General features: G+C 41.9%; 1 protein-coding gene across 1 annotated transcript in view; it reads right to left on the bottom strand.

Annotated features, from left to right (window-relative positions):
* Positions 1-14,442, bottom strand: part of RECK (reversion inducing cysteine rich protein with kazal motifs) — a 75,428-nt gene extending 60,986 nt beyond the window's left edge. Inside the window, exons 1-4 of the mRNA XM_026089234.1 lie at positions 14,369-14,442; positions 10,405-10,463; positions 3,806-3,880; positions 676-712 (exon numbers count right to left, since the gene is read on the bottom strand). Coding sequence (XP_025945019.1) covers positions 676-712; positions 3,806-3,880; positions 10,405-10,428 — 136 coding nt within the window. The 5' untranslated portion in view covers positions 10,429-10,463; positions 14,369-14,442. The remainder of the gene's footprint in view (positions 1-675; positions 713-3,805; positions 3,881-10,404; positions 10,464-14,368) is intronic.
* Between the last annotated feature and the right edge of the window lie 1,662 nt (positions 14,443-16,104).

Genomic DNA, 16,104 nt, shown 5'->3' with positions numbered 1-16,104 from the left:
AGAGTAGGTGATATAATACTATTACAGCACTCTTTCCTCACTACCACTTTTCAACTATAGCATGCTGATTTCACTCAAAGTCTCTTAGAACAGATACATAGTACCAGTTAAGTCTTATTTCATCTATTTTAATCTCTCTTTTTAACATAACAGTCCTGTTTTGCAATTCATGCCTGAGTCTTCTAAACCCACCAAACAAGCAGTTTGTTTCTTYATCTGAGCCTTTCCACTTCCTAAATTATGTTTGTCTAGTTTTTACTATCTCTCTCTATTACTCATTTTTTCCAAATGACACTGCAGCTAGAGCAAAATTGCAATCATCCATAATTGTATAGATGAGATTAAGGTATACTGAAACTAAAAATAACACAAAAATTTTAAAGGGAAAAAACTCTCTGGTATTTCTCTGATGTGTCACAGAAGAACATACATCTAATTACACAAATATATCCAACAATTTCTAACTAGGAAAAGAAAAAAAGTTTTACAAGAAAAAAATGCATATGTAACCAATTTAGGATTAAAAGAAACAAGCAAACAAAATGCAGTTCAAAATGGAAGCATAATTTAAGTTAAATTATTTTGAAATCTGTAGGTGCAGGTGGTAGATAGAACGTAAAAATGTTTATTTGCTAAAAAAGCAACCCGATTCAACAATGAACTAGTATATCTTACCTGGCAAAGAAGAATTGATACAACCCCAAACTTCTCCCTGAAAAGGAAAACGCAATTAAGCAAAAGTAAGTCTACAAAATAAAAGTGTTTCTAACAGATACAAAAACACCATTTTCAGCATATTCACCCTAGAGTTTAAGTATCCTATGGGAGGAACTCTTCTACATCTAAAGTATTTTTTGAGGAAGCAGTAGGTCATCTAAGTTAAGTTGCCTTGACAAGGTTGCCATCTACAGAATATCTAAACAATAGCAGCATTTTTATAGGTACAAAACATACTATAATTACCTGGACTATGCTAGCTAGTCAGCTTTTTCACCAGTATTTAGAGAATTAAGTAACAATTGGTTAGTCAAAGAAAAAGGTTTATCTAGGACAGGACCTGGGGAGAAGCTTGTTGACCTAGCACTCTTTTCTGCCAATTAGAAACAAGCAAACACAACCTCCCACAACACACAAAACAAAACAGAGGGGCTTTAAGGCACCCCAGAGACAAATAACAGATAAATGGAAGAAAAGTTCTAGAAGTTAATAATATTAGCAGGAAAGGTTAAAATACAGATCTGGTAACTTTTTTTGGTCCTGAAACACTCCTGGTCATTTAGCACAGGGTCTGCTAAAGACAGAAGATACAAGTGGCTGATGCTACAGGGCAGAAAAATTCTATAAAGGTTTCTTTCTTGTGGCAGAAAAAAAAATGGTGAAGCACTTAAAGAGTTCTTCTCCCTCTCTCCCCCATTACTGATATTACCAAGACTACCAGCCAGGATGACTAGGGAGGATATGAACTGTGGCTAGTACTAAAGAACTCTCAGGTTGGAATGGATCTGCCACAGGTAGCTCTGATACTAACACAACAGAACTTACAAATATCCTGGAAGAAGGACATTTAGGCAAAAGAGGAAGAATTCAATCCAAGGTAAGAATTTTAGTTTAACTGTCAGAAAAAAAGTACGTAGTGCACCCACTGTAACTGTAATATGTTAGAAGGCTGAAAAATTAAAAGCTATGGGAGTTTCTATACACTGTATGCTAGATGCTCAGTGTCCTACAACTGGAGACTTACAAACACTTAGACAATATGACTACATTATAGTATTGAAAAATGACACAAGTACATAAAACTCTTGAAGGATTACATGTATTCTAATACAATGTTATTGCAATCAATATTTTTAAGCAAGCACTGGGAATAAAACTTAATATGATGAAATCTGAGGAAAATTCTGCAGAGAATAGGAAAGCAAGTGCCAAGTCTTAGGGGGCTTTAAGTGAAAGAATGTCAAACATGTTAGTAACAGTTCTATTCAACAACACTGAAACTGTATCCTGTATTGTCATGCACTGATTCCCTCATCACAGGAATTACTGACTTTTCAAAGTTACAATGTATCTATATCTAATGATCTAAAACTATCCTCCTCCATTATCTGTGGGAGTTTCCCACTTCAGGTTAGAGCCAAAGTCAGCTTAAAAGAAGAGGGTATTTCTATAAAAGCTGCCACTTCTACTAGTTCCACTCCACTGATTCCATCTATTTCCTTTATTTCACGAGAAGGTAAAGCCATCTTTTGTTTTGACAGTAACTATACTACATAATACCAGGCAATACCCTTTCTATCACATTACCTGAAGAATACAGAGAGCACAACATCTGTAACCAGTGCCCCAGAACACAGACCATTGGATTAAATACATAACCTATCTGCTCTTCTGTGGAACATCACTAGAACATCCCTTCAACCTTTCCTGAAAATTGATAAAGAGGGGCAGTATTTGAAAATAGTGAATATGGCATTAAGTTGAACTGTTAAATATTTTAAGACAACCAGATATAAAACTGTTATAAATACTACCATTTCAGCAATATTAAAGATATACACTGGACAGCAAACTTACTATTTATAAATGGTAATTGGGAGTTAAAAAAGTATATTACATTAATCATATTTCCCCTTTCAGATACTCCTCAACCCTGTCTTCTAAAAATGCATTCCTCTACTAAACAGATAAACACTAATGTCCCTGTCAGAGAATAAAGGTAAGGACCAGGATAAAAAACAGTACCAAAACAAATGCTATCCATCACTTCAATATGTTTTTCATACCACAGGTTTTACTTACACCAGCAACAACCTATAAGTCACCAACACCTTAAAGCTGATGATCCACAAAAGCAAAACACAGAAGAAAATGCTTTTGAAACACAGGAGGAAAGGATCTATAAGCAAACACCCTCTTGCAAAGTAGCCCATAAAATGTTACACTCTGAGATCTACTACCCCTTCACATTGCCCATCTGGATTGAGTACATGTTTCTAGTCTTGCTGGAAATAGTATCAATACTGTTCAGAAGTAATAACAATTAAAAGAAGGAAATCATACCTTTCTAACAGCAAATGTGTTAAAGATTCTAAGTTGCCAAGACAGAAGACTCGAATTAACAACCTAAATGCTAGTGGTTATCTCTTCCTCAATTAGATGATCACCCAAATAGGGTGCAGATTATATTCTTTGTTTTTCTAGTAATACACTGAAGAACTTTAAGGAAACCATAAAATTACATACTCAATAAAAGCATTACTTCAGCTTGTCAGGTATGGCCATACATTCAGAGCAACTATGAGGCTCTCCTTGCCTTAGCCCAGCCAGGACCTGTTAGCTTTTTCCCATACACAAACTGGAATACATGAGCTAAACTAGGTCGCTGCCAGCAACCTCCAGGGGACTAAGTGACAACCACCCAATGCAAAGCTCTTGACAATGTAAGCCAGATTTTCACTCATTTTGTAACAACTTGCATGACCATGACACCTAGCAAAGCTGTGAAATCTAGTCTTACTGCAAGTAGTGTAACATATGACATCTCAAAACAAACAAACAAAAAAACCCCCTTACTCTGGGGATTAACTAATCATATGAAAACTTCATTTTAAGAAGTTTGGTAGCCCTCATAAGAAAGAAAAAGTTTGAAGATGTATACACAGGCTCTACCAGCTCAAAACTCAAAGTAAATAAAATAACTCTATGAAACATTTTAAAATCTTATTTTTGCAAGAAAAACTTTGTTAATACCAGATTAGAGTTTTGGTTTTTTTGTTTTTTTTTTTTTTAAGATAGCAAGCCTTACCATTGATTCTGGACAATACTCGGGTGCTCGTTGCAGTAAGTGCTTCAAACGGGAATCACTCTTAGAAGATAAAATCTTTTATAACAGAAACAGAACACATTTTAAAACATACTGAAAGATGTAACAATACATTTAATACTTTTTTCAATTTATTTCCTCCTTTTTAACTTCAATTTCAGTTCACTGCTATCTTCCCTTTGACAACTCTAGGTAACTGTTAACATGTAAAACCCGTAAAATTAAAATTTGCTTTTACACACCTATAATCAATCAAATATGTTGCACTTTTTTATGGAGAAGACAGGGATTTTTATTTTTTAGAAGTGAAGGAGAGTTTCAAAAACTTCATTCCAAAAGTTTCTATTGAACAGGCAGTGTAAAAAACAAAAAACAAACAAACAACAAAAAAAAACAAACAGGATTTCTGTCCCACCTACCAAAATATTATGCAACTTTAACTAATTAACTTTCTGCTACATATTAATTACCTGATCTTAGGCAACTAAACTCCTTCCAAAAAGCCAGAACAGTAACTGATGTGGAATAAAGATGAACAGAACCCAGATTAGGTAAAGAGGCTATCAAAACTGACAGGGGGAGTGAATACTACCTGCAGTAGAGCAAGATCAAGTTAAGGACCATCTAAGCGAACTGAATGTACACAAGTTCATGGGACTGGATGGGATGCAACTAAAGGTGCCGAGAAAGCCAGCCAATGTCATTGTAAGGCAGCTTGCTATCATTTTTGAAAGGTCATGGTGATTGGAGGCGATTCCTGACAATTGAAAAGAGACAAACATCATATCCACCTAGAAAGGCAAGRAGGATAATCTGGGGAGTTACAGGCCAGTTGGCCTACCCTCAGTCCCCAGGAAGATTATGGAGCACATCCTCCTGGAAGCCATGTCAGGGCACATGAAAGATAAAAAGGTGATTGGGAACAGCCAGCATGGGCAAATCAAGGGCATATTGTGGCTGACAACTTTCTATAATGGAAAGAATGGTTTAGTAAAAAAGTGGAGAGCAGTGAATGTTGTTTATCTTGACTTTAAGAAGGATTTTAACATGGTCTCTCATAGTATTTTTAGAGCAAAATCAGTGAAACATGGATTGGAWTGGTGGGCGGGCTACAAGGTGGCTGACAAACTGGCTGGGCTCAAAGATTAGTGGTCAGCAGTTCAAAGTTCAAGCGTTGGCCACTTACACGTAGTATAATTTAGGAGTCAAACCGCTACTGTTGATGCCTTTATTAGGCACATGGACAATGGGACAGAAAAAGTCCTCAGCAAGTATACAGATGATCTAGAATTGGGAGCTGTGGCCAACGTGCTGGAGAGTAGAGCTGCTGCTCAGATGAGTCCCAACAGGCTGGAGCAATGGGCTGACAGAATGCTTGAAAAGTTMAAAGGCAAATGCAAAGTCTTGTACCTGGGATGGAATAACGCCACACAATAGTATAGGCTGGGTGCTAACTGGCTAGAAAGAAGCTTTTCAGAAAAGGACTAGGGTCCTGATGGATGACAAGCTGAACATGGGTCAGCAGCACACCCATGCAGCAATGAAAGCTAACAGTATACTGGGCTTTATTAGCAATGGCATTGCCAGCAGTTTGAGGGAAGACCATTCCCTTTTATTTGACACTCATGAGGCCACATCTGTAATATCATGTCAGGTTTTGTGCCTCTTCAGTGCAATTAATGAACTGCAAGGAGTCCAGCAGAAAGCCACAAAAATATTTAGGATGCTGGAATCTCTGACATACCAAAAGGCTGAGGGACTGGGTTTCAGAAAAGAGAGCAAGAAAAGAAAAATTGCAGTAGTATTTGGGGTCTTCCAGGGTCACTGAATCATAAAATAATTCAGGTTGGAATGGATCTCAGAAGGCCATCTAGTCCAACCTCCTGCTCAGAGCAGGAGGTCAGACCATGTTGCTCAGGGTTTTATCCAGTCAGGTCTTGAAAATGTCTGAGAATGGAGACTGCACAACCTCTCCGTTCCACTGTTGYTCTTGTGGTGGAAAAAAAATCTCAGTATATCTGGTTGGAATTTTCTGGTTTCAATTTTTGTCTGATGCCTCTTGTCCTCCCACTATGCAGCACTGTGAAGACTCTGGCTCTGTCTTCTCAACAACCTTCCTGTAGGTATCAGAAGGCTGCTCTGAGGTCCCCGCTCTTCCACAGGCTGAACAAGCGCAGCTCCCTCAGCCTCTTCTCACAAGGCATATGCTCCAGCCCCCCAACCCTCTTGGCAGCCCTCTGCTGAACTTGCTCCAGCTTATCAGCATCTTCCCTATAATAAGGGTCCTAAGGTTGGATGCAGTATTCTAGCTGTGGTCTAACAAGTGCTAACTAAAGGGGCAGAATCACTTCTCTAGACCTACTGGCTATGCTCTGTTAATACAGCCCAGAATGCCTTCCTTGCTGCCAGGGCACACTGTTGGTTCAAGTTCAGCTTGCTGTTGGTGTACCCTCTACGTCCTTTTCAGCAGACCTGCTCACCAGTCCATCAATCCCCAACCTGTATTGTTGCAAGGGGTTCTTTCTTCCCAGGTGCAGGACTTCGCACTGAATTTCATAATGACCAGTTCCTGTTGGTTCATTCCTCTGTTCCTCCCTTCGTCTGGGTGGCAGCTCTGCCTTTGAGATTATCAACTGTTCCTCCCAGTTTAGTGCCACCTGCAAGCTCAATGAAAGTGTGATCTGTTGTCTTCTCCAGGTCACTGATAAAGATGTGAAACAGGATAGGTCCCAGGATAGACCCCTGGTGTACTCCACTTTCTACTGGCCTGCAAGTGGACTGCAAACCATTAACTTCTATCCTCTAAGTCTGATCATCAAACCAACTTTTTATCCATCTAGTTGTCCATCTATCGAAACTGTAATATCCTAACATGGATACAAAAATATTGTGGGAGACAGGGTCAAAAACCTTGGTAAAGTCAAGGTAAATGACACCCACTGCTTCCCCCTCATCCAGAAATTCAGTCATTTTAATCAAAGGCAATCAGGTTGGTCAGGCATGATTTACCCTTCACATGCCCAGAAATGTGCTCCAAGAGGACTCTCTCCACGATTTCCCCAGGGACATAAGAGAAGCTGACTGGCCTGTAGTTCCCCAGATTTGGTCTTTTTTTAAAGATGGGTACAACATTTACTTGCCTCCAGTCACTGGGGACTTCCCCCAAGCTCCACAATCTTTCAAAGATGATCGAGAGTAGCCTTGCGAGGACATCAGCCAGCTCTCTCAGCACCCTCAGATGCAGTCTATGTGGTCCCATGAACTCGTATGGGTCAAGTCTTCTCAGCTGATCCCTGATTCAGTCCTCATCCATGGCTGGTAGTTCTCCTCCCTGAACCCTTTCTCTAGGAACGGAGGCCTGGGAGACCTTATTGATGAAGACCAAGGCAAAGAATACACTCAGTACCTCTGCCTTATCTGTGTTTGCTGATACTAAATCACTCACCCCATTCAGCAACTGTCCCACTTTTTCCTTGTTCAGCCTTCAACTACTGCTGTAGCAGGCAGAAGGTCTTCTTGTTGCCCTTGAAATCCTTTGCAAGTCTCAATTCTGGCTGAGTTTTGGCTTTCCTAACATCACCCTTACACGACTGGGCAATGCTTATAAATTTCTCCTTTGTTACCTTTCCCTGCTTCTACCACCTGTATATTGCCTTTTTGCATTGAAGCACAGTCAYGATTGCCCTGCTTAACTAAGCCAGCCTCTTGACACATCTACTGGCTTTCATGAGGATCGGGATGGACCATTCTTACACTTGGAGGAGGATCTGGATAGAGACCTCCGGAACAGTATAGAGATGAACGCTACCAGGAACTGTATCACTGTGAGCCTCCTCAGAAATACGCTTAGGTAAAAAGCCCATTAAAGAAAGACAGGCCCATTTGTTCCTTGCTGAAGTATGTGACAGACTTAAGCTATCACTAAATGAAGGAGATACTAAAACTAAGCTTGGAATAATACTCACTAAGACTATCAAAAAAATTAGATGTTTGAACCATAAGGTTAGTTGAAGAATGAACAAACAAATCTGTAATCCAGGTTTTCCTTTTTCAAAAGTCTCACTCAAAGTAGTTGAATTACTAGTTAACGGGATATCCTGGCCTTATTCAAGCCTTCTTAACTGGCATGATTGACAAGAACCCCACCTGGTCTCTTGTGCCCCTACCTCCCAAGGACTGTAGTTGCCGTTCACCCACTCAAGGGCTCCTTCAGCAGTATCAGTGGTGCCCATGTAGATGAGTGGCCAAGGAGCAGTCTGAGAGCCAAACAAATCTGGCAATCTCATCAACATCCTAGATCTGAGCCCCTAAACAATAAGCCTCCTGAGACAGCAAGGAGCTGTCAGCAGACGAGTGCCTCCATCCTCTAGAGAAGGGACTATCTGACTACTATCAGCAGCTCTGATGGCACTGTTTGCAACCTGTGGATTAGGCCCAGATGGCTCCCCAGCGGAGCTTGCTCCTCTTCACCTGTTCCAGGGCCCTAGATCTATTTTGCAAGTGCACATCCAAAGACAAAAAAAGAGCCTTCTTCCTGTTGCCAGAAGTCACAAGCTTCCAGCCTCCACCTGCTTAAGCATAGCCCCTGGCCATCCTTCTTTCCATGCAACACAGGGTTCAGGCTGTTACCCCTGCAGGTCTCCATGAAGAGCCTATCTCCCATCCATGCTCTCAGAGGCAATGCTTCCTTCCTCAGCTCCTTTATCTAACAGTTCAGGAAGCTGACCAGAGCACAACTCCCTCAAATTATGTGCCACTGTCCCCAGACTCAAGGAGAGATACCAAGCATTCCCTGCAGCCCAAGACCTGAACAGCCCCATTTTTGCTCAAGGAATTCCTCTGGGTCAAGGCCTCCAACATGTCATGAGTGGTTGCCCTAGACAGCACCAGAGACTGTCTTGCTGCACATAACAGGTCCAGTCTCAGTCTCTCTCTACAAGAAACTGCTGTGTTAACTGCCAAATTCTTGTCCATGCACCCTACTTGCATGGCATTCCCTAGGCATTAAATAGAAATACTGGGCACAAGCCTGCTCTCTTTACTCCTCTGCCTGGCAGGCAACTTCTCACAATGTTCTATGGCTCAAACTAGCAAGTCCAGGAGGAAAGGGCTTTTTTAAAATTAATCTATCATGTCAGGCTGGTACAGCATGACACAGCAAGAAGCGCATGGCAAATATTTTAGACAAGGAGTTTGGAAAGATGAAAGAAAGGCAAATTATTCAGCCAAATCTTTCCCCTTAGTGTCACCCCCCACTTATGTGAAACTTTATTCTATAAATTTTATTTTTAAAACAATAGGGGAAGTATCAAATGATACATTCCAAGATGGATTAAAAGAGAGAACTTGGACTTAAAGCATTTGAAATTGTGCTGCATAAAATGGTGAAGCTACAGAACAAGAAAATTAGTAGAATAGCAGCAGATATCCACTTCATCCTGTTTGTTGGCCAATATCAAATGGGTCACTCATAAAAGCATACTGCCTGAACCAAGCTAAGACAGACAGCCACTTATGGAACAATTTGGGGACGCCTCTCTTCTTTAGATTTGTGGTGAGACGTCTCACTACAAAGATTCTGAATTATGCTCATTATCTGAGTAGAGAGGTACCATCCATATGAGGCAAGATCAGAATATCTTACAAAAAAAAMCCCAAAAAACAAAAACACATAGAAAATTCTAGAAAGTAATGAGAATCAGTATAACCAAAATGGGATGAAATCTGACAGTAAAGCTCAATGCCTTTCATTAAGAACTAACAGGAGTTCATATGATAAATTGGGAACTACAAACCAATAGAACAGATAAAAGAGCTGGACAGATTATTCCAAACACCAACTCAATGCAACTACAATACCTGCAATTAAATTTGATTATATATTGGACTGTGTTCTCTCTTTCTTGTACATAAGTTTTAACACAGTTCTTAAGACTGGGTGGTACTTTTGTTTATACAAAAGTTTATGTACAATTTTGCTTACCTGTATTCAAAGAGAGAAATTTATGCTGGAAGGGCTGCAGGAAAAACTATAGGAACTGAGAGAATATCTTACGCAAGGGGACTAAAATACTTTTCCTTGTTTGGCTTAACAATCGGAAAGCCGAAGGGGAATTTGGTTGCACTCTATAACTACATCAGGGAGGGAAAAGAGGAATTTAAACTAAAAGATTTTGTTAGTGTAATCACAAATAAATATAAACTTAATCATAACCAGATTAAGTGCTTGAATAGCTCCAAAATATATAACAAGGGCAAGAAAAGGGAACAGGTATGATTCAAGGACACAATTCTAATATAAAAACTGTATGTCAGTAAAACATATATATACACATACATATTTGCATAAAGCTGGGCAACATATTACTCAAAGGTAAAAATCTAAACATACACTGTGGAAGAACATTTTCCAAGCTTGAATTTAGCACAAACTGTTCTTTGTATTACCTTATGAATAAAGCAAGTAAATAGATTTTTGAATAGTATTCATACACACATAGTCATTTATCCATAGCCCTGATCTTGCTACATCATTGTCTATAGGCATGATTTCAATGCTGAAGAATTTAAAATAAACTTACCTGTTCACAAACATCACGACACATTAAGTTGTCCTTTGCATGGTAACAACAAGACAAGCCTATGGAAAAGCAGGGGCGGGAGGAAATAGGTTTAAAAGACTTGAAGCACTTAACTATCACTTCCAAACAGAAGTGCCCAACTGATGGCCCCTTAGGACAACTTATCTAGTTCACAGCTCACTGTGAGAAATCTTGCTTCCAAGAAGGCAAAAAAGAACATGAGAAATCTTTGTTCTGAAGCTTACTCAGACCAGCTTGTCCAGTCTCACAGAATCACACCCAAACTTTCACTGCCACCTAAAGGAGACCTCAGTGGCCTTCCCTCTACTTGCAGCCACGTCTGCTATTTACCTTACGCTTCATTTGGCACCTGCCAAATCCCTTAATGAGGCAATTCAATTTATTAACCCAGGAAAAAACAAAAGTGAATAAAACTGTAAAAAAAACCAACATAGAAACTATGTGTCTTTGTGAGTTGAATTAGTTCACAGAAGAATCTGAGAAGTGGAAGAAGCAACTAGGTACAGCGGGAAAAGGAAATGGGAGCAGGAGCCCATTATACACAGTGGTGAACACAGTTGCAGATTGAACTCTGTCTTAAAAAGTTAGAACAGATCTGTAAACTACTGCACTAGCAACGGCTGATTAAGAGAAGTTTTGTCGATCTGGATGAAAGATATAGGACAAACAGAGATATGAACCCATCAACAGGAAAACAAGTGAGAACTGAAGCACTGAAAAGTTATGAAGCACTGGGGTTTAAAGTTGCATTTTTTAAAAGCATCATCTGTTGTGCTTTCTTCTCCCTACCACTCAAATAGTGTTTTCTTCACTCAGAGTTCAGTTTGGCCAATATAAAATGAATTGCACAACTGCTTGATATTCATTTTCATCCTCATTGCCCAGTGTTTGGAACTTTGTTTAACAAATGTCTTAGAGAGAAAGAAAGATTTCCTTCAAAGCTCCTTTTACGTCCAAGCACATCTTCACATACAACTTTCTATGCGAATACATAAATTAGAGTATGTAACCCTCCCCCCCAAACCCCCAAATTTTTAATGATTACATATTTCTGCTCAGCTATATCTGAATTAAATACCACACCAATACAACATAAAAGAAAAATCTGTACAATGATACCACATATATAAAGTAGTATTTCACAATACCTAGTTACCAGATCTAAATGGATTTTCACTGATTCCAACAAGAGACATTTTAGGGAAGAATTCCTCATAAATTCACAGCTTTTATCTGTTTCCCTCTGAAAGCTTATAGCTGTTGCAGAAAGGTAGCCAGTTAAAAAAAAAAATCTACCCCCAACAAAACAAAAATTCTCTAATATTAACTGACATGAAAATAACTTCAGAATATTTAAGCCTGAAAATTTTAAGGAACCAGAATAAGATAAAAAAGCGAAAAGGTTGTCCGAATCATAGCCAGTCACAATTTAAAATGGCTACTACAGGTTCAAGCTATATTTTTATGTGGAAACCTATAATTCCTGAAGAGGAGAAAGCAAAGTAGAGCTTGTAATTAGTGAATATTTTCATTAATAAATAGAAACAACAAAGCCAAATGCTTGTAATAAACAAAGATAGCAGTAAAATCCTGCTTACAACACAACAGAATGAAAGAATGAAATTGTAAAATTGACTTTGATGGTTTTGCCATCTTCCCACCATCACGGAAAAGGATAAACAGATGTCGCTGAAGGCTTCAGAAATCTTCTGATTTGAGGATGACCCATAGGACCTCGCAGATTTCCCTGCACTAAATTCAGCAAGCTGACTCATGCTAAGAACCAGCCTCATCATAAACAGGTTCCACCAAATTCAAAATTCAATAATTATTTCACTTAGTCGAATAGCTTTCTTATTCCCATTATAAAGCCAGACTATTAGAAATTTACAATGATAAAAGCCTCTACAAGTTTAATTACATACATCAGTACTATCTGAGTTCATGAATATCCTAGACAACTTTCACTTAAAACCTCCTTCACACAGATTATTTAATAATCTCTGGCCTACTGACCATTAGTTTCCAGTGGCTCTCAACCCTCCCATGATCAACTAACATACAAGGAGGATAATTCTCCTTCTCTATCACTTCCACTGCTGAATTTCAAGTCCTATCAATTATACTAGAGAGTGCCACAATGAGATAACAATATGTTAAACCTTGTGGTCATTCAATTTCTTTTATACAAAATCCTAATCAAGTGATGGTATCTTGAATTAGCAGGAAATTTAGATGGCCTATACTGAGCTTTAGTGCTAAAGTCATAAATGGAAGTTATTAGTAATATCCATCCCAAGCATGATTCTTGAATTTTCCCTCAATCAATCTCTTCTGAAATAACCTTATGACATCTCTGTCAGTCAGTTTCTTACCTCCTTATTTGCACTTTCTCTAGTTTTACTAACATTTTCCAGGTTTCATTTCACAACTTCACTCATGTCTAACTAATAAGAAATACTACACTTCCTTCTTTGACAAGATCTGCTATCTCAGCAGTATGAAATTAGGTTTATCAAGGAAAAGCTGGGCTAGACCATGTCATGTTTCATTCCAGTAGCTATTTACTGCCTTGTTCCTAAAAACGTTCCTCGACAGAATTCAGAACTGACATGCCCATAAATGATTGAGGATTGTGGATTTAAGTATTACTTAATGTAATTAAGTACTTACTGCATAATGTAAGCATTGCATATTTCACATTTTTCATTCATATGACAGTATTGGCAACGCGATCAATTTATTAAAAGTTATTTGCCACTGTCTACGTTTGTGATGTCTTCTAATTACTGTTTTTAGTACTGGCAGAAAGTTAACTGATATCCCAACTTTAATGTGGGAAACTATATTTTACCACCATACTTCTCTGTATTAAACATCTGGCCTTCACTTTTTTTTAATTCAATACTACTTTCCTTACTGAAAACTTGAGCAAAATTATTTTAAAACTGTTTTTTTATATACCTAACCTTTATTTACAACTCCATTTTCACGTAGGGCATAAAACTCCTTTTCTCTGGACATCTGGCAATTCTAATCTTAACCCTAAACTCCCTGGTCTCTAAAATAATGTTTTTGCTGAAGCCTTCCATACTTTGCACAGAGCTCCTTGACTCATAATAACCTTTCTGATATGCTTATCGACCTATCCACGTCTGGAGCCCTTCTTAAACTAAACAGGCTTTCCTGATTTATCAGAACAGTGATGGAAAACACGGACTGTTCTAACATTTCTGATCGTAATACAGAAGCCAGGTTTTTCCTTCCTGATCCATCTCAAACCACAGCCTTGAAAGTTTACCTACTCCCAGCACGACAGCAGAAGACCGAAGCCCTGGTCCCAAATCACGTAATCCCATGGGGTGAAAGAAGGGCCGCACTGCCGCACTGCCAGCAGGGGGTGGGGAAGGCGGGCCCCTCCCTGCATCCCACCTGGCACAAAAGCAAGCTGCTCAGCTGCGTGCATCCGCTCCGCTCCAGCCCGCTAGCTTTCGCGCAAGGGGTGCCGGCGGGAGCTTCCCAGAGGGGCAGGCGGACCCCGACGGTGCGGGGAGGCCGGGGACAGCGCGAAGGGGAACGACGCCGGGAAGGCGACCCGGCCCCTCTCTGACAGCTGCCCGCGGGCACCCGGGCAAGGCAGGGGAGCCCCCCGGCCTCACCTGCTGCGGCCCCACAGCTACTTGTCGCCCTGAGCCGCGGGGCAGGTGTGGGCGCAGCGGGTGGCGGCAGTGCCACCCCCCCCCTCCCCGGGCGCTCGGGAACCCTCCCCGCGCTGCGGCGGGGCGGGAGGCACCGCGGCGCCGGACCGAGCTCTGTCCCCGCGGACGACGCCACTGCGCCCGCCTCACCGCGGGCTTCGGCACCCCACGGCCGGCCTCGCCCCTGCGCCATGTTGCCGAGCAGGGACCTGCAGAGCCGCCTCGCTTCCCCGCTCGTTACTCACCGGCCGCCCCGGGGAAGAGCAGCGCGGCCGCCACCAGGCAGGGCAAGGTCCAGGGCCACAGAGCGGCTGTTAACGTCATGGCCCGCTCACGAGCCCGCGGCACGCTGGCGCGCCAAGATCCCGCCTCGCGACTCCCCTCCTGCCCCGGGAGAGGCGGCGAGGCTCTGACGCCGGCAGCGTCCCCCTGCCCCCCCCCCCCATCCCTATCCCAGCTCTGCGCCGCTCCTGCGCCCCCATTGGCTGCGGCTCCCGCGCCGAGCCCCGCCCCCTGCCCGGACGCCGCGGACATTCCAGAGAGCGAGCACCGCCCCTGCCCCGGGCGGCCGCGTCCGGCGCCGGCGGCCCCGCGCCGCTGCCCGCCACTGCCGCCCGCCCGGCCAGCGGCTTCCCGCTTCCACCCCGCCACGTGCAGAGAAGACAGCCAAAAGGAAGATGCTTTGCCACAAAGTGACAGGCTTCGAACCGGGAGGCTGTAAGGATGAGTGTTTTACTCGCCTGTTTTCCCTCGTCAGCGCAACGCCCCAACGCAGGCAGCCCTGCCTCTCCTCCGCTGGGGTGTCAGCGTCCTGCGCCAAAAGGGCCCAGCAGGGCCGGCGCAGCTCCGCTCAGGCAGCGGGGGCTGCCTGCCCTACGGGGAGAGCGGCTGCCGCGCGGAGCGCAGCGGGCCGTGCCGCTGCATTGTATTGGTATTGCATGGTACCGCCTAGGTACCACGGCCACACAGGGGCGCCCCGGCCGGGGCAGCAGCTCCTATCTCCTGGCAGGCACAGGTGCGAGAAGAAGGAGAAACCAAAGCAATCTTTCGAAGCATACACGAATTTAACAGGGGGCTGACGGAGCACGCCTGTAGAAGCAGCAGCAGTGATGGGCATTCTAGCGAGAAAAACGAAATACATTTGCTCCTATAAGCACAGGAACCTCTGGGGTTGGGTTTCCCATGGGTCTGGGTGCTGTCACACACCGGGCAGCAGGAGTGACTGCTTCCTCCCCTTCTTCACAGGAAATGCTTGCAATGCCTGTTAGTCACTGATCTTCCTATCATTTTTATGCACTTGAAATCTTTTAGACCATAAATAGAATTAATTGAGAACAGCATTATTTTTTCCAAGCTGGGACCATCTATCCAACTGAACTGATCAGAAGATTTCCAAAATGTTATAGGCTGATAGCTCTTGACTGGCAGGAGAAGGTAGAGTAAGGCTTAAGTTAGGTTAGAGGTAGTGACAGGAAGAAAGAGTCTGCTCAGGAGAAGGGCTTTGGAGCAGTAAGGGGGCCTGGGAATGACAGGAGAGTGAGAACAGGTTGAGCACAGGCTAAGGAAAGAAATAATATTTAGGAGAGACTCTTTTGAAGGAGGCAGAGACCTCTATTGAATTATTTCTGTATAAAATATATGAATTATTAATATAGTTCCACCTATTATTTTTTAATTATTGATTGTAAGCCTATTGTATAACCACATAATGTTATTTTCTACTTGAAATGATCTCACATATCCAGTGACCATGGGGGAGAAATGAATTAAACAGCACAAAACATAGGTTACCTATTAGGGGATGATATTTAAAACTGGAGGAACATCCCATTTACAGCTAATCCGGTAAGTAAAGTGATTAAGATGTTGTCATTGCTGAAGTTTGTTGATTCATAATCTGCTTTAACTCCTTGCTCTTTGTGAAGCTACCAAAAGCACTCAGGTAAGTGTTAACACAAACCCATTGGGCAACTGAGAATGG

Source organism: Apteryx rowi, unplaced genomic scaffold (genome assembly GCF_003343035.1).
Source record: "Apteryx rowi isolate R43461 unplaced genomic scaffold, aptRow1 scaffold_802, whole genome shotgun sequence".
In the NCBI taxonomy this organism is placed as follows: domain Eukaryota; kingdom Metazoa; phylum Chordata; class Aves; order Apterygiformes; family Apterygidae; genus Apteryx; species Apteryx rowi.
Note: the sequence above shows the minus strand (reverse complement) of the source record. Positions and strands in the feature narration are given on the sequence as shown.